The 24,832-nt window shown below is 39.3% G+C and overlaps 1 protein-coding gene across 2 annotated transcripts in view; it reads left to right on the forward strand.

Annotated features, from left to right (window-relative positions):
- JPH1 (junctophilin 1) overlaps nucleotides 1-24,625 on the forward strand; it is a 79,148-nt gene extending 54,523 nt beyond the window's left edge. The window contains exons 2-5 of one of the 2 annotated variants that reach the window (XM_011981983.1): nucleotides 4,759-4,877; nucleotides 14,069-14,715; nucleotides 22,012-22,107; nucleotides 22,307-24,625. In XM_011981983.1, coding sequence (XP_011837373.1) covers nucleotides 4,759-4,877; nucleotides 14,069-14,715; nucleotides 22,012-22,092 — 847 coding nt within the window. In that variant the 3' untranslated portion in view covers nucleotides 22,093-22,107; nucleotides 22,307-24,625. The remainder of the gene's footprint in view (nucleotides 1-4,758; nucleotides 4,878-14,068; nucleotides 14,716-22,011; nucleotides 22,108-22,306) is intronic. The other variant, XM_011981982.1, reaches the window with a different exon arrangement.
- Nucleotides 24,626-24,832: the final 207 nt, after the last annotated feature.

Here is a 24,832-nt window from a genome sequence, read left to right on the forward strand (position 1 = left end):
CATCTTCCCAAATCAAGTTTACTGAGAATGGAGCTGTAGCAGAATTATTGTCTATTCTAGACCAAAATATTTATCAGCTTTGTCCGTTAGCAGATGTATAAAAGATTGCAAGTTAGAAGTTGGGACAGACATCTCAGGGCCCTATGTGTACCTGTGCTGAGCCTTGCTGAGTCTATCTTATCAGAGACCCAAATCCAGATTGAAAGAGTCATTTCTTACTAGGTGCAGGTAACTCAGAAATCACACCTCTGATTTTAAGCTGACGCCTGTGGAGCCAGTTGGTTATTGTCCCTATCAAGAGTATTCCTTGCTTAACAGACTGATTTCTTCTTAAGAGCTCCAACTGGCTGCACGGGATAATTGGTTTTCTCAAATCTAGGTCTCTCATAAATGAATAATGTCACAGTCCAAAAGAAAGGCTGTCTCCTATTTTTTGCATTTTCTTACCCATGGTGCCATAACCCAGGAATGAATTTTTGGTTATTAGGCATTTTCAAGACCACCTGGAAGGAAATAAAATGGCAGAGAGGAGGATTGAAGTAGGGAGGTCAGTTACCTTTGTACTAACCCTGGTGAGGTGACAGTGAACCAGAGAACGTGAAATGGCTGGGTGGGGGAATATACTGTGAAGGTGGTGCCAGCTGGATTTGCTGACAGTGGATATGGTGTGTGAGAGAACGGGAGGTGTCAAGGATGACACAAAGGTTTTGCCTTGAGCAGCTGCAAGAATGGTGTGGCCGTCAACCAAGACTTGGGTTTTTATGTGCCAATTGCTTTTATTTTTAAATTTTTCTAATAATTTTCTTGAAATACTTGTACATCAGAGCAAATCACAAGGACAGCCCCTGAATCAATTAGGTTATCGCCTCTGCTGTCAAGTTTTAAGAGTCAGATCAGTAAACTAACTTAGACTTAATATGCCACAGATTTTTGAAAACATCAATATCAGCACAATTTTGAAGCAGTTTATTGTTGAGAAAAGGCTATGTAAAAAGTAGAAATAGCGCTTCACCTTTAGCAGACTTGTTCTCCATTCTAGATGAAAATCTTTATCAGCTATGTGAGAGTTCACAGATGTATAAGAGATTGAAAGGAGCTTGGAGATGTCTCAGAGACCCATGTGTACCTTAGCAGGAGGAGAATATGCTTAGCATGTTCCATGTATGATTGAGTACGCTTTTTGTTAAAGCGTTATACGTTTAAGAAAAGGAAACTAGATTATCTTCTCCTAAGCCAACTAGAGAGCCCACAAAACACTATTTCAGTCATTAAAGAAAAGGAAACCTCACATACTCATCAAATTGCTGGTTAGGAAAATAATTTGTCATTAAGTTTGTAACTACAGGTGATGCCTAGCATTCAGAAATTCCCCATTTATTGTTGTGGCTGGTCACGGTTGACCTCTGCAGAGCTTATGTCCAGGAGGGAGTTCCATAGCTGCTCAGTGAGCATAACCAGCTGCCCAGGTCTCCGCAGCCAGCATGGCTGTGGCGTCTTCACCCATAAGGTGCAGCTCTTCACAAGTTAAAAATTTGGTTTATTTGTTAAAAATATATAGCCCTAAAAGAAAGTCAACAGCTGATGCTTAACTGAAAGAAGTGGCCTTTCAGTTACTTTTTACTGCATTTGATGGGAGAAAGTATCTGAGATAATGGCATTTGGAGACTCTTGAAGGTCTGAAGATTTGTAAATGTCAGCAGTCTTTTGATACATGAAATGCTTTGGGGCACGTATGCCACTTTGGTGTATGCACGTTTTGCCTGTGACCAGCAACAGCATCAGGGCATGCAGTTTGAGTGGTTTCAGCTTATCTCTCCGGACTGCCTGACCTGAACCCTCCCCCCAACACAAAAACAATCACAATTGACTGATTACAGGGGTCGTGTGTCACTCTGGAGCTGAGCCTGGGATGTGATCACATGAATTCACTAACATGAGCCAGAGGCAAGTCCAGATTATTCCTGGGCAAAATCTAGACATGCCACTGGCCTAAGCTCTACAGGCTGGTGTTAACAGCAAACTCACAGTGGGTTCCTGTTCTTCCTTGTCATCGGTTCCAAAAGCTCTTGAGCAGACTTCAGGATTCAGGTTTGAATGTGGTCTTGACTCATCTGGCCAGCTATACAGTAGCACTGAGCCACAGAGCTAGGCTGGATAGAAAGGTCCTCCTTTGCTGTGTGGTCTTACAGGAAACAGCAAATAAAAAAGTAAAGGGTTAAATGCTAGCAGCCTTCACTGATGCTGTGCTTCCAAAATATATTTGCAGAAGGGTTAAGCTGTATTTGTCTATTCTGCAGTTTAGCATATTATAAAAAGTAGTAGATATACTACTACTGTTTATTTGACTGTATGGTGGTATGTTGTGATTGGATCAGAGTAAGTTATCTGTACTTGAGTTTTGCAAAATTTATTAAAGGGCTAAGAGATTGTATTATAAAGCAGCATAGCTGTACTCTTATGGCTTCATTAATTATGACACCTAGACATAATTAGGCCCTGGCTAAGAATAGCAGACAAAATGGAAAATCATTTGGGGGAAAAAAAAGTTTAGATTCTGAGAAACTGAAAGAACATTAGTAGAGGGCATCCGTTGATTCTCAGGCACAACACACAGAACTAAGGCATTACCCATCATAGATTAGCAATGGCACCCATGCGGGGTTATCCCGACAGCTGGTTGTTTAAGAATATGTCCCTCCCCTCTTGATATTATTTCCATTTCATATTTCCTGATACCATGTACACAAATAATCTAAAGCATCCTCCATGGTTTAGAAATAGCAGTTTTGATGATTCATTTTTAATTAATAGACTTTATTTTTTTAGAGCAGTTTTAAGTTATCAGAAAAATTGAACAGGAACTACAAAGTTCCCATGTACCTCCTCTCCTCATGCATACACACAGTGTCCCCTATTATTAACGTCTTGCATTTTGAGGTGCATATGGTCTAATTGATGAACCGGTATTAATACATTAGTATTAAAGTCTATAGTTTACATCAGGCTTCATTCATTTTTGTGTTGTACAGTCTATAGATTTTGACAAATATGTAATGTCCCCCACTACAGTATCATGCAGAATAATTAAACTCCCCCAGATATGCCTTCTGTTCTACCAATTCATTCTTCCCTACTACACCCTGAACTCTTAGCAACTCCGGATCTTTTTACGGTCTCTATGGTTTTGTCCTTCCATTCAGTTTTAAGAACTACCCAGCTTTTCCTAAGGAAGCATCATTTATTCCTTTATTCATAAAGTGGTCCCTCAATAAATAGTGTGTGCCACGTCGTGTTCTGCACTTTGGGATTATGACAGAGGACCAAAAATTAAAAACGTGAAGACAAAGCTTACATTCGAATACATCAAGCCTCCGTGCTTGCTTAGAGCCTAAATAGAAGTGAAAGGGGCCCCATGAGAGCACAGCAGGAGAGGAAGTTATTGAAGAGAGTAATGTGAAAAGGGAGCCTCCTACCAGTTGGCCCCCTTGTCTCAGGCCAGGCCCGCTTCCCCCCATGTTTTCCCCTGCAGTCTGGTCCCAGGAGTTGCGCCTGCCAGCCTCCTCCAGCTGCTGCCTGTGTGTTCTCCCTGAAGAGCATCCAAAGTCCATGCCTTTTCCCAACTCCTTCTCTCTCCTGCTGTCTCCAACATAAGTGTAAGCACCTTTCTCAGACTTCCATTAAGTTTTCACTGCTAGTTATCTATAGCCCTACCTAGTGCTAATAAAATATAATAGAAAGTTTACAAAGTCATAAGAAAGAGGTACCCATAAACATCTGAAGACTTAACGGGACAAGGCCTTCCCCTCTGCAGAGCAGATAAACCAGAGTTTGTTGTTGTTGTTGTTGTTGTTGTTTTCTTCCCTCCAACCCTCTCTGGGACCAGTAGACATCATTCCCTGGTCCAGCCATAAGAAACCCTATTCTTTTTCCTGCCACCTTCCCCATAACCTTAGTCATCCAGAAAGATGAGAGGTTTCCATGAGTGAGGACAGGCCAGGGAGGTGACAGAAGACTGAAAGATCCATTTCATCCCTGCCAGTTCTGCCTCGCTGTCACCTTTTTGGTTCATACCAGAAACATGCCTAAAAGTCAGCTAAATGGACTCCTCAGGAACCCTTCTGAGCATGTTCTTAGAGCGGGCCCTGTGGTTTGCTCCGGCTGGTGAGCGCCAGTAGTGCATATATCCCCACTACACATCCAGCGGCATCATGCTGGTAGCCTGAAATTGGCCACGGTGAGAGCATTTACACATGGATATGAGTAAACGCTACCAATCCCCATTTCGCTAATTTTTTTCTTCAAAGAGCTACTTCACCAACATGCCAGTAGGCAGACCTTTCTTAGTCAAATTCTTACACTGATTGTACCATAGAAATTAATTCGATAAACACTGTATTAATTTATATGTTCTAATTCTACTTTCCATAATTTTAGGGGTGGGGAGAAATGCCAACCAAAGTCAACAGGAGATTTGATCCAGTAAGTTTTGAAAACCACACTTAGCATCAAGCTACACAGACCTTGTGCTTGCTTTTCATTTCCCTTGAGAGAAGGGTTGAGGCAATTCATAGGAAGTTTAGTTTCATCTATGGCATCTTCATTGAAATTTTACGGCAATAGAACTCTAAAATTTTTGCTCTTGTGGGTGTCAGGCCATAATCATAATTAACATTTCTTTTCCCAGATTACGATTTGCTTGTCCCTGTGTAAGTAACAAGGGGCCACCTATGCTGACTCGTCCTTTTGTACCCCATGTAGGACTGCACATGCCAGGGCGAAGGCCGATGCTGCCGACCAGGCCGCGCTGGCCGCTCGCCAGGAGTGCGACATCGCGAGAGCTGTGGCCAGGGAGCTGTCACCTGATTTCTACCAACCAGGTAAAACAGTGCTTTGATGAGCGAGGCAGGAGCACTGGCTTTGGTTTGCTTTTATTTCCTTTTCGTTTCAACCTAAAGGTCTGTGCTTCCTGAATCCCAGCAATAACGTTTTACAAAATAAGCAGGGGCGCATGTGGATCCTTCATCTGAAATGCTTGGGACCAGAAGTGTTTCAGATTTCAGATTTCTTGATATTTTTCTATATTTGCGTATACATAATGAGATCTCTTGAGCTGGGGACCCAAGTTGAAACACGAAATTCATTTATGTTTCATAGATACCTTAACACATTGCCTGGAGGTAATTGTATACAATATTTTTAATATTTTTGCACATGGAACAAAGTTTTAACTGCATTTTGACTGTGACCATCGATCATGTGGAATTTTCCACTTGTGGCATCATGTTGGTGCCCACAATGTTTTGGATTCTGGAGCATTTCAGATTTTTGGATTAGGAATGTTCAACTTGTAGTAATAAATATCACCTGAAGTCTGAGTGTTAGCCCTGGAAATGGGTTATTCCCCAGGTTCTCGCCCTTCCTCCCCTCTACATATGACCAACAAAGTTTGACCTGATAGCAGTAAACCAGACAAGAATCTAAAAGAAATATCTGATTCTAAGAAATTGTGTTAGTGACAGCCACAGATTTTATAACAAATACTCCCAAATTCAGAGGCACTTTTAGCATTAAGAGAAGAGCCAGTCGGTACTGTGACTGTTTTTTCAACGTATCTGAACTAAAGTTCAAAGGAGTGTGGTTAGGAAATAAAGCAGCATACCACTTAAAGAGATTAATCTGCCCAGATTAAGAGGAAAATGCGTGTCATGATGGAAGAAATAAAAGTGACAACCTCAAAAAAATCGATCTTGGTCATCTGCCCCCCCCCCCCCCGCAGATGTTAGTAAATAGCAATCAACAAATATGTGCAATAGGTTTAAATACTTAATTCACTTTCTAGTAGTTTCCCAGTAGACTCTTTCCACCCCCTCTGTAATATACTAGTGTTTTTGTTTTGAATTTCAAAAAGGCAATATTCACCTTTTCATATATATTCCATTATTTTCTAAAGAACATCTGTCTAGTGATTGTTCGAGGCATCAACAGATTTCTCGGTGGAGAAACCAAAATAAATGTTCTCAATTTCTATTAAAAGTTACATTTCTTGGTAAAGAATTTTTCCACCCTGGTTTTTGTGAAATCAAGCTGTATAACTAGCATCCTGTGCCTAGCCCAGCACCCTGCATGAGATAGGTGTTCGATACATGTTTGGTTCTGGTGAGGGGTATACACTGTTGGAACCCATAGGGTATCACTGAGTCCTAACGAACAACATAAGTCAAAGTGAACAAAATAGCAGGATTCGTAGAAAAGCTAGAAACTTGGCAATAATCAAGGATGGAGCAATGAGAAATGACCTGGAGAATGAGAGCATAAGGTTCCTGCAAAGAAAGAAGACAGTGAAAGGCCAGGCAAAGAAGATTCGGTTTTTATAAGAGAAAGGCTGAGGAGGGACCCAGGGTGGTTATTGAATGATAGATACCATCATCACAGAGTGACTTGTCTAAGAGTTCAAGTCCAAGGCAACCACTAAGAACGGTGTTTTCTTTCACATGCACCTCTTTTAAACCTCTGGTTGAGATTTAAATCATTTTATATATATATGCATTTTTTTAAGGAAAAGGAACCTTTCCATTTTTTTGCAGCGACCTCTGATAGGAATAAACTCTCCTCTGGCATGAAATGAACTCATACTTCCCTGGTACCTAAGTATATTGGCAAATTAGCTGTTCCAGGGCATGAGAGCTGGGGAAAGACTTCAGCCACCCAGGAGAAATTGTTCTCTCCTCCCCAGCAGTTGTTGCCATTGGAAAGAACCTGACTGATCAGGAGACACTGGGCTTGAGCAGTTCTGAAAGCACACAAACTTACTGTTGTCTGCAGATGGTAATTTCTTGGTTCTGTTAATTCTGTTGGGGAATGGGGTCCCTTTAGATTCCTATTAGGTGTTAACAAGAGGTAAATGATATGAAAGATCATCTCAGTTTCCCAGTCTGAGTGGTTTTAAAAGCCTTTTCTGGTGTAAAAGCATTTGAGGGGAAAAAAAATATTGTGGGAAAATGTAATTCCACCCTTTCTTAGCTAAAACAGCTTCATATAAGCAAGTTGTCCATCAGGAATGAATATATCACAGTAGCATGGATGACAGCGGGTCTATTTGAGACCAGAGCTTGTGGGGGAGGCTGCAGTCCCCTTTGACCCACAGCCAGCACTTCCTTCAGCAACTGTATAGAAAGCCTTTTCTGTCGTGGGTATTATTGATCTTCTCAAGGGAGCATAACTCATGCTCTCCACTTTGCATTTACAGGGTGAGCGAATCAGACATTTTTGAAAAGGGCTTTCAAGTACTTCTAAATTAGGTTGGCCATTTAATTTACATATCTCAGATATAAAAGTCTCCATTGTTTGGAATGCATGTGTTCGTGCATAGAAGTTGTTAACCCTGTAATAAAGGATGCCTGTCATAGCTTACATGTTGAACGCTTCCATGGCAAATTACCTATTTTCAGGAGCTGGCAGTATTTTCAGATATTTTCCATCTTAATTAAATCTTATGATCTTTAGTTTAAAACTGTATTATTCTACAATTCAGTTAGAAACTAAGGAAAAAACATAGCCTCTTGATTATAAAAGCGAGAAATGGAAAAAAAAAAAGGTTGCTAGTAGATCATATGTAGATTAATCAAAAAAAATTTTAAATAAAATAATAACTTTTGTCATTAAAGAAAAAAACACAGCCATGTGAGACAGCTTTCTCCCCCAAAGGGTTAAGCTCTAATAAACAGAAAGCATACAAATGGATGTTTGTGAATGTATATATAGATAATTGTGTACATACACAGAAATCTAAATTGCCATTAGTGGGAGTGACACAGTGAGTCATCCCCCAAGAACTTAGAAGATTGCCCTCTGAGAGTTCAACTTGAAAATGAGTCCCTGAAACTACACAAATGTAGATCAGGTGATCGTAAGTAATAGGGTGGCTTTAAGAACCACAGGATTTCCTTGTAACCTGATTGGGCTATAAAAACATCGAAAGAAAAATTGGTCACCCAAGGAAGTATAGAAAAAAGAGAGTCACGGAGGCAAAAATTGGCAGTGTTCATCCCAACACTATCCAGAGGAGGAGAAGCCTGACCCAGAACCTTGGAGGACTGCTGTCACGTTGGCAAGGACGTTTCTATTATGGGGAAGGATGCGGGGAACTGTGGCCCTGGTGTACAGCTTTACTGGCAAAATCACCCCTGACTCAGGAAATGGATGTATCAGGCTAGCCCAGCTTGATGCCATTACATATTTGATTCAGCTCATGCTTCTTGTACTGATTCCATGTTCACCAGTAACTTTCTAATTTTGGTTGAGCTTTCCATGGAGTTCTGCCAACAGGGAGAGCATGTACTGGTAGTATCAACATGAGTCCCCTGACCTATGTGACATTTACATTGCTCATTGTAAACTAGTGAATTGGCCTTCTAGGATTGTACATCAGTCTGGTGAGCTTTGGTAATGTGAGTCTGCCCCAAGGGATGGCTCTGCTTCAAAGTGCTGGAAAATCAGGTTTCTATGCCAGCAAGGCTGACATAGGCTTTAGAACAAGGGTGTCCAATGTTTTGGCTTCCCTGGGCCTCATTGGAAGAAGAAGAATTGTCTTGGGCCACACATAAAATGCACTAACACTAATGATAGCTGAGGAGCTAAAACAAAATCACAAAAAGATCTCATAATGTTTTAGGAAAAGTTTATGAATTTGTGTTGGGCCACAGGTTGCACAAACTTGCTTTAGAGGGTAACCACTAAGGAAGCAGGAGGGACTGGGGCAGCGACCCTTCCTGGGAAGGAAGATTGGGAGACTAGATTTGTGGCTCTTTCTCCCACTGTGTCAATTTCTTTTTAGGCCAGACACAGTGGCTCATGCCTGTAATCCTAGCAGTCTGGGAGGCCAAGGCGGGCAGATCATGTGAGGCCAGGAGTTCACAACCAACCTGACCAACATGGCAAAACCCCATCTCCACTAAAAATACAAAAATTAGCCGGGGCTGGTAGTACATGCCTGTAATCCCAGCTACTTGGGAGGCTGAGGCATGAGAATCATTTGAACCCGGGAGGCGGAGGTTGCAGTGAGCCAGGATGGTGCCACTGTACTCCAGCCTGGGTGACCGGGGCGAAACACAAAAAAAAAAAAAAAAAAAAAAAAAAATCCTTTTAGTCAAGATAATTCATTTTAATTTCAAGTGATATTAAGTAGCGTGTAAAATTTTTATATTTATTGATGGGGCAGGGGCTGAGCATGAGTTAAATTAAAACACTGCCCTGGAATGTGGTAAGTGTAGTACTTGGAGCCCTCTTGGGAGAGAGCCAGCCTGCTTCCCTGGGTATCATCCCCAACAAGCTTTGTCTTCACATGTTTAAGCTTAAATGTGCTCATACACACAGTGCATTGACTATTTAGAGTGAAGTCTTTAGCACAGATTTTTATGGACCAGTGTTAACTGAGCTTGCATTTCTGGTATGAATTAGAAGACTTCAGAAATCAAAGCATATCTCCATTACATAATTGTCTAGGCCTATCATTAATATGTCATGGATTTGATTAAGAAAAGGGAAGCATCCTGGAATAGATGACTTCTAAGCTCACCTTCCAAACCCAAAATTCTGAATAAATTTTTTCATTAAAAAGGGAAACTGAATAATCCACTAGATGACATGAAATTAATAATTCATGAGTTTGCTGGTTACTCATACCACATATTCATTCTGGTACATTCAGTTTCACAAATGGGTATTGAGTGTCAGCCAAGTGCAGGGTACTAGAAAGGATGTCCCACAGTTTGCAGACCAGAGCAGTACGACTGTGGTCACAGAAATTGCAGGATTGTTATAGACGGGACTGTGAAGTCCTATAGGAAAGGAGTGTTCTTTCTATGTCGAACACAAAAGTGATCCTGCTATCAGTTACACAATGTTTTTAGACTCTTTCAATCTGGTCCTCTTTTCACTGATCGTCGGTCTCCACAGAAAATGTCCAATTTGTACTTAATGGCTACTGCTGTTGCTACAAAACTTTTGATATTGGCACTGTCCTCATAGACATTTGTTTTGGGGAATCTTTATGGTGCTTCTGCCCGTAGCCAGCCCACCAAGGCTCACCTCTGAAGAACTAGCTGGATACCCTGCTGCCACCATCTGCCATATCTGTTCAGAGCCTTCGTGCCAACTAGAACGGGTAACCTTTGAGTGTTGGTGGATGGCATGCCGAATGTTGTTTGTTTTTTCACGTTGTATGGGAGCCATGTCCGTGAGCGGGTGACCTGTATCTGACTTCTTCCCAATATGAGTCTCCAGGAGGAGAAAATCCTTTGGGATTCATAGATACTGTCTATATAAACAGATGAAAATGCTGACTGCAACGACTATCAACATTTGTCATAATTTCCCTCCCTGGCAATATTCTGACTAGTCTTTTTAATGAACTGCTGCATCTTATCCACTTTATGTTGCTGGCTCTGCAATACTGACACACACATTTACTACACAGAACAAGTAGCAGGCACAACATGTGCCTTCCAAGAGAAAATAGTCCAGGAAAAACTTCTGTCTTCTGCATTATATTAAACGTCTTGTTTTAAAAGCATTTAATCTTCCTCTGGAAAATCTAACCATATATCTTCATTTAGTTCGCTAGGCCTTGTATGACTGTGCCACATCAGAACCATTTCCAACGGGATGTAGTCATGTAAGGCTGGTGCTACATCCACCTCTGCTCATATTGCTTACATACTGTCAAATGCCTATAACCCAGCGTGTTAGAATCACTCGGATAGTTTGTTAAACATTAATATTTCTAGGCTTCAATTCATACTTATTAAAATCTCTGGACAAAGCACCTCAGATGCTCTGATAAGCAGCAAGCATAGGCGCCCCTGCTTGGGAGTGCATTTTTTTCTCTTACCCAGATATTTTTTGAATGCATAATAAAGCTAGAAATTTTTCAGATGGAAAAGTTGATGCTAAAATATACTTCCACCATTCTAGTAAATTCTTTGAGCTTAACAGATTTTGAGTATCATCAGAAGCCCTGTAGATCAATTTGAGTAAGTATACCTAAACTCATCTTAGCAGAGTGGGCATGAGTAATCATGTAAGACATGCCTTTCTTACTACATTGAGGACCAGAAAACTGTCTAAAGAGGTGACACATCAGATTTCTAAAAGTTAAAGAAGTGATTAGACTAGTATTTGAGAGTTGATAAATATTATAATACTTTCAGTGGAATCCAAAATGTAGCTTCGTAAGTGCATTAATACAAATTCTTCCAATGGCCAAATCAGTCTCACCTTGGCCTCTCCACCTATACTGGTGGTACTGAAGGTCACTAGGATACATCCTAATGTTTTTAATGTATATATTGATAAGTTATAGTTGTATATATTTTTGAAGTACAAAGTGATGTTACAATTTCTTAATACAATACAGAATGATTAAATCAAACTAGTTAACCTATTTATCACCTCAAAAAAATGACATTTTTTTTTGTGATGAGGACATCACAAAGATTTAAATCCTAAATCTTTGCTACGATCTCACGGTCTCACATCTTCTAAATGAAATGCATGGGCTTTGTGACAGCTGCATTTCTCAGGGTACAGTGACTCTTTACCTTTTCCCTCCAACTTTGAGAATGTATAATGAATAATGTTTGCCAGAGTCTATTTTTTCATGCTTTTCTGTATATTTAAGTTAAAATTAGTTTTTAATGTGCCTTACTCTTAGAAGATATTGCCAATTTTTCTTGGCAAAAATAACCTGCATTTATCTTTAGATCAAAGATGTTAAAAGTACTTTGTATTTTATATAATCGTTTCAGCATTAAGTGGCTGAAATTAAAAGTCCGTTGGCTCCAAGGCCCTTGACTAAAATCTTTGCACAGTACATCCACTACCATACGTAGATGGGTGTTTTAGTAATGCTGTGAAGTCGAATATCAATAAAGCACAAATAAAACCAACTGTAGTGAAATTTTGGGTAGAGAAGTGAGGGGAAACTATGTAAACATCACACTGCATCAAGATCTATTAGAGAATGTACTTTATCACAGAAGAAGAGGGGTTTTGTTAAAATATGCCTGCAGTTGAATCACGAGGGGCTTCTCCATGACAGACTGGTATCAGTGACCTGATGAGTTTTAAAGAGCAGAGGCAGTTCAGCTGATGGAAGACATAACTTTTTTGTGCTCATGCTGCCCTGTTTCCCCTTAATGCTATGTCCAGACACACAGCACCAAGAAAGAATTCAGAAACAGAAGGACATCACCTTTTGAATGCTAGCAGTTGCCCCTTTTCGTCATTCAAGATACCTTTCACTGGCCTAAGAATTCACATTGCCATTTTTGATGGAGGAATTAAAAGAAAATTGTCAGTTATATAAAGGGGGAGCTTACCCAGTTTAGAAAGGAAATCTCAATTGTCGATGTGCGATCTTGACAGATTTGGGAAACTTGAATCCCCAGGAGTGGATGTATCTTCTAGAAGGTGGAAACTGTGATAATACTATTATGTTTTGTGCCCTGAGTATAACTTGCAATGCTGGGTGCTCAGGAATTCTTGTCTCTGGCTTTAAAATATTATGTGTTGCATTATGCTTTTTTCTTAAAAGATACATGGGAGCTATGTGATTTTTTATTTTTCAGCTGCTATAGCTGTTTCCGTTTCAGTAAAATGGGGATAATAACACGTACTCCCTAAGATTTTGATGAGGCTTTAAATTTTGGATAATTCCTTGTATAATTAAATAGCAGTCTCATTACAATAACTTATTACTCAGACCACCATGAGAAGAGCAATTAAAGTATAAGTATGCAGTATGTAGTCTCACAATTAGGGATAATTGCTGTTCAGCCCCTCTGTAAATCTTTTAGTTAGTTAGTGAGTTTGTCTGGGGTGAAGGGTTGCGGGGTGGAAGGCAGGAAGGAAAATGAACAGATGCAGTGCTGTGGAATTGACAAGAGCCTGTCAACTCTCTATAAGCATGTTGGTGGGGTCAGTGTCTTCCATGTATACTCAAGAGACATCAGCTTCTGCCCATTTGTGAGGAAGAGGGTCAACTGCACTGCATGTGACCTTGACCTCATGAGGCGAAAAGTGGCAGATGGGTGGAATGGTAGCCAAAGTATGCACATGACTTGCTGAGATCTGAAGGCCCTGGAAGTCTAAGGTCTCTGTGTCAGCCCAGAGATGCCCCTTTCCAGACCACAGCCTTCTCGAGTTCCCAGGGCCAGGACATCTTGTGGCACATACCCTGTTTCTTTACAGCTTACTCCCCATAAAATAACAATGCAGCAGGACCACTTTTTTTTTTTTTCATTTTTTTCCTCCTCTGTCAGAGGAATAGCCACTTTTTTGATGAAAATTTGTTCCCATTTATAAAAACTAACAAGATTTTTATAAACAATCCGGAGGTATATAAAAAAGGAAAAAAAAAAAAATCTTGAAGCTACAGAACCAGAGACAACTGCCTTGTGTTGACTTTGGTATCTGCAAAACACTGCTTGTGCAAATCCATGTTTTCCATAGCTGTGAATGGATTACATGGAAGTGACTTTGTGTCATGCAACCTAAGCCTCAGACTTAGGTTGTTTCAAACTAGGATGTTTTAATGCATGTTTGATGACAGATCATTAAAAATATAGTATCTACAGGTTCTCCTCTTTCAGTATACTTTATTAAATTTTCAGACACATACAGTAATCAGCTTACTTCCTTCTACAAGTATATACTTTCTGTGTCTTAGTTACACCACATAATTTGAATAAGCAGATTATGATATTGTGACCAATGTTCCATCAACATGAATTTTGCCTCTATATTCTGCAAGTAGGCAGAAAGAATGCAATTATCAGGAAAGTCAGAACTGTTTAGATTCTGTATTATCTTAAAACCTTTCCATAATAAATCAACTTTTCCCCTAGAGAATGAAATGTGTGCTTAGTCAAAACCTTATGAATATATTATTTTTAAAAGAGAAAAGGTTAATCTGATTTAGCAAAAAATATATGTGTATATGTATACACACATATATATACACATACATACATATACATACCTCCTTTTTATTTTTTTATTTTTTGGCCAGGCCCTGATTACGTCAAACAGAGATTTCAGGAAGGTGTAGATGCTAAAGAAAATCCAGAAGAAAAGGTACCAGAAAAGCCACCTACACCAAAGGAATCTCCTCATTTTTATCGCAAAGGCACGACACCCCCAAGATCTCCTGAGGCAAGTCCCAAACACAGCCACTCTCCTACTTCCTCCCCAAAGCCCCTGAAGAAGCAAAACCCCAGCTCAGGGGCGAGACTCAACCAAGACAAAAGGAGTGTGGCTGATGAGCAGGTGACAGCCATTGTCAATAAGCCCTTGATGTCAAAGGCTCCCGCGAAGGAGGCAGGAGCGGTTGTGCCCCAGTCCAAGTACTCTGGCCGCCACCACATCCCCAACCCCAGTAACGGGGAGCTGCATTCTCAGTATCACGGCTACTACGTGAAGCTGAACGCCCCCCAGCACCCTCCAGTAGACGTGGAGGACGGCGATGGATCCAGCCAGTCTTCCTCAGCACTGGTGCACAAGCCATCCGCTAACAAGTGGAGTCCCTCCAAATCTGTGACAAAACCAGTTGCCAAAGAAAGCAAAGCTGAGCCAAAAGCTAAGAAGTCTGAACTTGCTATACCAAAGAATCCAGCAAGCAACGATTCATGCCCTGCTTTGGAAAAAGAAGCCAATTCAGTAAGTACTGCAAGTAGCGTTTTCTCTTTCTTTTTTCCCTTTGGTTCTTTCAGTGAGCTGTGTGGTGTGACTATGCGTCTTGATCACAGCCAGGCTAACCAAAGTTCTAGAAGCACAGGGTTGTTTAAAGCAGCACATAACACATCTGTAGTTTGAGACAGCAAAGAGCTCTCCAGACAGAAATTCCCCCCACTACCCCTGTGTTCACCCGGCCCCACTTTAGATGTAATTCAGGTAAGTAAGATCTGACCAGCTTAGCACAGCATCTTAGCACATTTTAGCAAGGCTTTAACAGCATATCTTGGTGAGCTTCCTGGTAGCTTGCTCTCTGATTGCTGGAAAGGAATCATGACCGCTGCCAAGGGCCAGCCGCTCTCAGCTCTAGGAAAAGGACACCACCAAGTTCTTAGCCCTCCTGTTTTCACCACCGTGGTCAGCATCTTTACACAAAAGAACCTCTCCTCTAGCCATTGTGAATTCTTCTCATACACACCTAGTTTGGATTTTAAATAGCCAGGCTTTGCAGCTAGAACATTTTTCTTCCCCAAAAAAGAACTGAAAATTTCCAGTAGTTCAAGAGAATTTCTTTAGTCTTCTGTGTTTTCAAAGTGTGAGAACTCTTAGAATTTCAGTTTTCTGGTAGATGCAGGTTATTAGTATCAATTAGTCTTAAGCATTTAAGATATTTATTATTCAGCCAGAAAAGCTCTGTATTATTGAAAAATCTTTATACCCTCTTTCAAAGGAAATTTTTTTAATAATGTATGGAATTAGTATTTTATCAAATGCTATAGAATTTGTAAAATCTGAAGCTAATTATTGATTAAAAAATGACCTCTTGACCTGGTCACATCCCTTTAGAACAGAAGTATTGAATGTTACACACCTAGTATTCACTAGTGATTATAGAGACATATTTGCATAATGGTACGGATTAATATCTTGGCCAACAAGAATATAGTACAGCCATCAGTTTCTTATTTTTGTCTGTTTAATTTACTCACATGATTAAACAATTAAAATTCCTCTGTTAACTTATGCTGGAAATTTCTTAAGTGTGTTTATTTTGCTAGTATCTATAAAACACTGGTTGTCTTCTTTTTTCAAATTTTCAACTTTTTAATTAGCTGGACATAAATTATTCAGATTAACTGGACCAACTTCCTAAGAGTCAACCTGCATGGAGAAAAATTGTTTTCAAAACAGACTAACTTTAAGATTCTGACTCTTCAGTAGGCATTCATTTTAAAGATTTGAAACCTTAATATGTCAGTATCCTGACATTAGAACTGTAATAATCACTATTGATTTTGTTAAATGTAATAGTTTACTTCTCATTTGACTTTCAGTATTTTTATCCCCAAGTTAATAAGGCCTCGCATATATCAGTATTAGTTTGCCTGATTTACAAGGAGAAAAATTCAAACAATGCAAGGCCATATCTTTTATACTTTTGGGTACCCATTTGTGGGCTTTAGTTGACTTCTAGACCTCTACAAGGGGAAGCATATGCCCCAGTGTCCTGTACATTAGGCTGTGGTAGGGGGAAAAAAAGTTGAATTACCCAGCTCTTAGCTGAAAGAGTCTCTCTGTAAAACAGTAGTATACATATGTTTGGTAAATTCACAGCCTCCTCATTTAGAAAAATCATTTGTTTTATTTATTTATGGAATTCTCAGATTCTTGGAGTTAGCCAAGCATCCTCCATCTCAGTAGTTGGTCCTTGTAGAGGACAGTAGTTGAACCCTGTCAGGGTTCCCCTCTACACCCCAAGGGGGAAAGGAGGCCCCAGCAGCTTTGCAGCCACCCTGAGCTTTAGACTGCCTCTGCAAAATTCAAGATTGACTTGGCACCTTCATGCGAAGATTCTAAGAATTAACGTTGTCTTCCTAATAGTAACAGAAAGCTGCCTTCCCCACTCCTGAGAGTCAGGATGTGACACAGTCACAGAGTCATCATAAATGTTGTCAGCGGATGACCTTTAAGACAATGGAGTACTACATAGTTTTGAGAGAAAGACGTAGTGTAAGTTAGACATTCATAAATAATTTTAAAATTCACAGAATTGAACTCTGTTGCCAAACTTCCTCGGTTCACATCCCAGCTCTGTTGCTTACCAGCTGTGTGACGCTGGACAGTTTCCTTACTGCTGTGTGCCTCAGTTTCTTCATCTGTACCTATCACAGGGTTGTTGTGAAGATTAAATGAGTCAATACTTTAAAAGTTCTTAGCATAGTGCCTAGCACAGAATAAGTGATGAAGAAACCTTAGCTATTATGATGTTTGTTTCAACACAATGCTAGTTGAAGCATAAGCAGTTCAGAAATATTCAAGTAGATTTGATCCATCCTCAGGATCACCCTGGATATTGGTCTCCTAGAAATACAGAAAGTCTCCTGGGACACAGACTAACACAGGAAATGAGTTAACTTGAGTATGAGGTAGGAGAAGGGAGGCTGTGGCTTTGATTACTTTCTTGAGGAAGATTTTCCTCAAGAAACTTCTGTGACCCCTGTGGGCAGTGGTTGCGTATGGACTCATGTCCTAGAGGCACACATTCAATATGATCCCAAAATTTTATAGGATTTTGCAACATGACAACTCTGGTAGGGTCAGAAGAGGCATCTTTAGCATCTTACCATCAAGTGGGGGAATTTTCCAATTAGGTATCTCAGCCCATTCTGAAAAACGACTGCACTTTTTTCTCAGTCATTCCTGTGATTTGCATCCAAGTTTGTTTTGAGGTTTATTTGAATGTGTGTAAAATTTAAAGCATCCCCATCAAATCGGGTTTGAACCTCACCCCAAAAAGAGGTAAATATATATAATTAAACTTTGCTATTAATACTTAATTAAACTTTGCTCTTCTCATGTGTTTCTAACTAGAGAAGCTTTAGATTTCACATAAACCATAATAACTCTTCTAGCAGAAAATTCCTTACAGTTTTAATATGAATGACAGTCTCTTAAAGGAAAAAAAAGATTAATTTTTTGAGTTAGGATTTCTTTCTGTATTTTGATTTACTGTTTTTTATTTTCTTAACGCCTGAAAATTTCTTCCAATCAAGACTTACCCTGTGCCCTGCTACAACTTCTTGTATTACACCTGTCCCAGTCAGTCTTGAAAAGCAAGACAGATTTTTTTTTCATTTTGCTATTTTAAGCTACAACTGGCCACCACAGTCATATTTATGGGACTTTACCTTAAAGCTTTTCACCCTGTATCCTGTGCCTAGGTATATAAAGAACACAGAGGCCAGGGCTTGGTATCTGCCACTGAACATAGCATCCTGGATTTTTTTTTTCCCCCTGATTGTTGTTTGAACCTTTCATGTCTAGTTTTCCCTCATCTTCACTGAGTCACCTTTAAAAATAGCTTTCTAAGTGGAGCCACCCTGGTAGGATAAATATATATGTGTGTGTATATTAGAACATACACAGGAGAAATGTGTATGTGTGTGTGTGTGTGCAAAAGAAAAAAATATGTATGTATGTATTTTTCATTTTGGATAAAGCACTCATTCATTATTCATTAAATCTGAATTGCCAGTACAGTGATATGTGGGCTAAAAACTGGAGAAAAGATAGTAAACTAAATTCAAACCAAGAGGATATACAAATTCAAAATACTAATTCAAAGGGGTTAGATAAATTCACAGAATCTTATACGGATTTACGAAATGGGAGTCAAGGTTCAGGCACACCTTGGACTTTAGAAGTTGGCTTCATGGAAGGCATGTTCTCTGCAATTTCACTTTCCTGGGTCCGCTGTAAGACACCGAAGTCTACGTTGTATTGTTCTGACCAGGTGTATTTTTCCTCATCTTTCATATCACTAAATTACCTTTGAAAATTATGAAATAAACCCAGTAGCCCAGAATAGTTGAAATGATCCAAAATTCTTAGAACACTCATGAACAAAATCTAATCCGAGTGTACAGGTGGAACATCCAGAATGTTCCAGCATCTGGTCGTGATGTGAAGTGAAAGAAGCCAGGCACAGAAGGACAACCTTTGCATATTCTCACTTATTTGTGGGAGCTAAAAATTAAAGCGATCAAACTCATGGAGATGGAGAGTAAAAGGATGGTTACCAGAGGCTGGAAGAAAAGTGAAGACATAGGGGAGGGAGAAGTGGGGATGGTTAATGGATACAAGAAAAAAAAAATAGAACAAATAAGATTTAGTATTTGATAGCACAACAGGGTGACTATAGTTAATAATAATTTACTTGTACATTTTAAAATAAAGAGAACTGGGCACGGTGGCCCACACCTGTAATCCCAACACTTTGGGAGGCTGAAGCGGATGTATCACTTGAGGTCAGGAGTTCAGGACCAGCCTGACCAACATGGTGAAACCCCGTCTCTACTAAAAATACAAACATTAGCTGGGCATCGTAGTGAGCACCTGTAGTTCCAGCTTCTCGGGAGGCTGAGGCAGGAACATCACTTGAAGCCAGGAGGCAGAGGTTGCGGTGAGCCAAGATCGCGTCACTGCACTCCAGCCTGGGCGACAGAGCAAGACTCCACCTCAAAAAAATAAAATAAAAAAATAACTAAAAAGAGTATAATTGGATTGTTTGAACACAAAGAATAAATGCTTTAGGTGATGGATGCCTCATTACCCTGATGTGATTATTACACATTATATGTTGGTATCAAAATATATATACACCCACTATGGACCCACAAAACTTTAAAATTTTTTAAATCTCCAAAATCTGAAACTTTCGAGCACCAACATGATGCTCAAAGGAAATTCTCATTGCAGCATTTTAGAATTTTGTATTTGGGATGCTGAACCCATACATCTGAAAAAATCTGAAATCCCAAACACTTAGGGTCCCAAGCATTTCAGATAAGGGATGTTCAGCCTGTAATAGCATTTCCTTAATCTCTGTGCTGTTGTGACATTGAAAGATCGTCTCCACTATTTTCTGAGTTATAAGAGTTTCCTGCATTATTTTTATGCTCTAAATTAACCATAATTGAGGAGTTGCACAGGTTAGGACTCTCCTATTAATTTAGAACATAACTATTCTAAAAGAGCAGTTGGTCATTACCACAATTTGATATTTTTCTGATACTGTGGAAATTATAGGATATAGATAAAAATGTCATTTTAAATAACTAAATGGGAAACTGCCTTTAAACTAAGGCCTGTATCTTTAATAGACATATGGAGAAAAGAGCATGGAGCTCCAAAGTGACTAGACTAAAGCTTAATTCGAGTTCTGATTCTTAATTCGAGTTCTAATTTGTTCAAACTGGCTGAGGAAACTTGAGCAAGACACCTATCCTCTTAAACACTGTCAAATGGAACTAATAATCGCTTGTGAAGAATAAACCAAAAAAAAAAAAAAAATCTACTCAGAGATGCTTAACCCACTGCCCAGCATTATAAAAACCTGCAATAAATGTTTATTTTCCTCCCATTTAGCTAAGGTTTAGGAACTGATGCTTTTCTTCTTCTTAATAGTCCCCACTTAAAGGGGACTCATGTTTACTTCCTCTCCCTCCCCCAATTTACTCATCACCCTGTTTGTTCTTCATTTAATGCAAATGATTAATGAAATGATTAATGAAATTAAATCATTTCAGTGATTTAATGCGTTTTGTTTAACAACCCACATTTGGGTCAGGCACTGTGGTTCAGGCACTGTGGTTCATGCCTGGAATCCCAGCACTTTGGGAGGCCAAGGTGGCAGGATCACTTGAGGCCGGGAAGTTGAGACCAGCCTGGTCAACATAGTGAAACCTCATCTCTACAAAAAATACAAAAATTAGCCAGGTTTGGTGGCACACACTGTTGGTCCCAGCTACTCAGAAAGCTGAGGTGGTAGGATAGCTTGAACCTGGGAGGTCAAGGCTGCGATGAGCGGAGATCACACCACTGCATTCCAATCTGGGTGACAGAGCAAGAGCCTGTCTCAAAACAACCCACATCCACAGCACTTGGAAATGTGCTGGAAGATAGTGGGGTCTCATTAAATATTGGTTGCCTGAATGAACTGGGCAATGTCACGTGTCTGTGCACTGGGTACGTAGCAGTGAATAAGACAAGGCCTCTGCCACTGTGGAGCTCAGCGTCTTGTGGGGGAAAATAGCAGTTAAACAACAAAGGACAGTGAAGTGTGAAACTCACTGTGATAGAGAGAGCAGGGCACTCTGACCTCTACCACAGAGATGTGGGCTCAGTCAGGGCAAGAGACCTTCTTGAGTAAATGATGTGTGACCCAAACCCTAGACCCGAATTGATGAGTGCTTGACCAATGATAGCTCCAATCTCCCTTATTCACTTATCCCACACCCAAAACACATCAATACTTTTGAAGCCTCTGTAACATTGTTTCAGTGTAGTCTTACCCAATATCCAAATAGAATACCACTGTTTCCTCATCTGTAAAATAAGGACAATAAAACTACCTACCTCATAAAGCCAGTTTAGAACACTTTTAATGCTACATAAGAATTGGACACTATTTTCACAGTAAATACCACAATCATGGCTTTGTAAAAAAAGGTGGCTTCTTCATGGAGCAGATCTGAAAAGATGGGTTATATGAGGTTGGTTGGTTTAAACAAGTAAAATTTGGGGCCCTTGGACTATCTGGTATTTATTATGATATTTATCAAAATAGGATCCTGTAGTTTGTAAAATATAACTTGATTTCTGAAATGTTGTGATTGTGATTAGAGAAATTTAAAAAGCTAGGCCTGTAAGATAACTTCTGAAAGTATCCAACTTCTCACTTACAGCTTTTACTTAACGGAAAGGGTGGTGTCCAAACAGAGAACCAGGGAAAAAGCAGGAGGTAGAGAACCTCATTTTGAGTTTTCCCTGAATTGTTCCTTGGAGGCGGCTTTGTCCTACAGATTTGTCCTACAGATTCCTAACTGCCCTGAGGAGGAAGCAGCTCTTCCCCATCTGACCTGCATCCTAACAACAAATGCACCTCTAACTCCCAGCCCTTCGTAGGCCCTGTTATGGTGAGCTGTGTCTCTCAGCCTACGCTGTTGTCCATTGTTTTGAGGTGAATGAAGTAGATCAGTTGTTTAAAACGTTTTTAAACTAATTCAAGCCTGGATTCATTTTTAAGTGAAGGTTCTGAAATGTCTCCATCTAAACATAGCATTGCTGTTTTTAGTCTACACCTTTTGGAACTGCTGTCATCTTTTATGCCTTATTTACTGCAGTCATGTTAACTTTCTTATTTTTTCAGTAATTGGCTTTGGTAATATCTTGATATTAACATGGAAAAGTTAGAATTATTTTGTTGTCTTTCATTTTCAGGGCCCTAATTCGATCATGATTGTCCTTGTCATGCTGTTGAATATCGGGTTGGCCATTCTTTTTGTTCACTTTCTAACTTGATTGGAATTAGGAAAGGTAAGAATCGCCTTAATTTCTATCTAAAATCATAGTAAATAACATTCTTTTCTCATATTCAAATTTGCTATTTTTTTAACAATGACATATTGTCCTTCACTTTAATTTTGGCTATGCCTGAATGTGATTCAACATAGTTACTTAATGCTATAACTGTTTTGACCCTTCAGTGAAGTCCTGACAACTAGTGGTGTGTTAGCCCACAGTTCTCTGCAGTGGTGCCGTCAGCCCTTTAAATGGCCCACCCCAGGCAGACTCAGACACAGGGAAGGAGGCTTGGAATTAGGATGGGATCGCAAGAGACATGAAACTTGGAAAATTCAGCCAGAGGACCTGTTCGGTTCCCCTGGGAGTGCTTTGTGGCTTTGGGGTCCTCTGGGAGCTGAAGCGCACAGCCATGTTGGAGAGCAAAACTTAATAATAATTCTTTTTTAAAATCTGCTGAAGCAGCCCCATCCGGCGAAGTTCTTGGCATTGGCTACTCCATCTGTCCTAGCAGTGTGTGACTAAACTGGAAATGTATGGAGCTGCATTTTTTTTTTTTTTTTTGATGGAAGTCAACAGCTGCCTTACTATTTTACCATCTGACGTTTTTAGTAGGGAGCTGGGGAAACGACTGCCCGAGGAATGCGGTCGGAGGATTGTGTTGCTGTGGACGTGGTTCCAACATTCACTCCTATCTCATTAGAAGAAATAGGTAGCAGCATCACTCACCAGTCTTATGCCATGACCTGCTGCTTTAACATCTCCTGGAATGTTCTGGGAGAGAATGTTTCGTTTGCTTGTGCACGACTCTGTTCATTTTTGCTGTTTATTTAAATATGATGTATAGTCATCTACCACCTGCGGTCCTGGCCGGACCGAAACACACGTGTTGCATCTCAAGGAAAAGAAACAACAAAATGCTAGTGAAAATGTGCTTATTTTGATAGCAATATACCATCTTTTATGTCATTTATTCTTCCTATACTTGTAAAAGATTATTTATCTTTAAATTTTAGCAATTTGAAGACACTATGCCTTCCTAAGAACTAATTTAATTTTAAATCTTTTTAACATTACTGAGGTGAATTATTTATGCACTTAGGAAGTGCTAAATTTTAAAAACCGAAACACGACAGAATTCTAAGAAGTATAGTCCAAACGTTGCATGGATTGCAGTAATCAGTGTTTAAAGGATTCAGTTTCTTTGCTGACGTACTTTACAACCAAATAAAATCTTGTCGGTGGCTGTGTTAATTCCCATGAAAGTTAAGCAAGATGCTATTAATAAACTGCTCTGCTCTTTCTTGTTTTCTTTTTCCAACTTAAATTTCTGTTGAATACATTCAGGTAGAACATAAAGCCTTGTTCAATCACTGCCTCTCAGTTTTCTGCCTTTCCTGTTTTTCAAAGTCCTTTTGTAATTTCATTTCCCATTTTAAAGGCTTAGACATTTTTATTTTAAATATGTGTCTTTTACAGTCTTTTGTCATTCTGACATTTCTGGGTTTTTGCTGTTTTATAATTTACCCTTTATTACTGAGAAGCATGCTTACTTAGAGAAACTAAATGGTCTTTATAAAAGTAATTAGTTAAAAAGAAATCAGGGGAGGAAAAGTATCTATCTAATCTATTAAATCTTTTTAAAACATTACATTGCAGAGGGGGAGCTACTCCTAAATATTTTCATGATTTGCATGGTTTAATCAGATTTTTTTTTTTTTTTTTTTTTTTTTTTTTTACCGTATTAGCTACCTTTTCAATGCAGAAGACAGTTCACACAATTCCCTGGTTAGCACAGATGTGGACTGAGTGCTTTGCCACCTGCAGGGTAGTAACCCAGTGATGTTTCTTACAGAAGCACAATATGTTGAAAATCCTGGGTGTGACCAATATGGAATAAAGAAGAAGGCAGAAAGAGAGCAAATGAAAAATTTCAACTTGTATATTCATTTTTTACATTTTGCTTTGACTTTTAAATTTAGGAAGTCCGTTTATACCTGAGAACAAACGTTTAAAGTTCCTGTGTCACTCTCAGTATTCTCACCGCCCCTCCCAAACCCTGTAGCTCCTTATGCTGGGAAAACTGGTTTTTTAAAAAATAATAATAATAAAATATTTAATCTTATTAAGTGTTTATTTAAAATGTGTAATGCTTTGGAAATCATGGGTAACAGATAGCGAGAGGATATGTTTATAAAGTGAGCATGTTGGTCCCATTTATAAATATATGTATGATTTATAAGCTTTTTTAAAACAAAGCTCAAATTGTTGGTATTTTTCTAAAATGTGCACAGCTGTATTTTACATGAAGGCTCTTTCTAATGGGTTGTTATACTGTACTCAACATTTTGGACAGCACATGAAGTCTGCCAATGTACTTAATAAAACATGACTTTGTTTATTTAAAGTTTCTTGCTGTGAAAAAGAACTCCCTACCTGTGAGTTCCTTTATTTATAATTCTCGAAACCAAAATGTATAATGTACAGTTTTCACAACTGTATCTGCTCTAATAAAAAAAAGTTGGTTATTAATAAAGTCGGAGGTGTGTTTTCTTTGTGAGTAAATTACTGTCTTGAGTTATGTGGAATGCTTCGGTGGTGGTGTTGAAAGAGATCTGCTGAAAAATTAACAGCAGAAATAGAAGGAAAAAATGCACAAAGAAGCCATGTGCCAGAAGGTAGTTATACTGCTCCACCAATTGGTTCTACGTTTCTTTCATCCTGAGCCTTTCAAATAATT

The sequence above is a fragment of the Mandrillus leucophaeus genome, unplaced genomic scaffold (genome assembly GCF_000951045.1).
Source record: "Mandrillus leucophaeus isolate KB7577 unplaced genomic scaffold, Mleu.le_1.0 Scaffold233, whole genome shotgun sequence".
NCBI lineage: Eukaryota > Metazoa > Chordata > Mammalia > Primates > Cercopithecidae > Mandrillus > Mandrillus leucophaeus.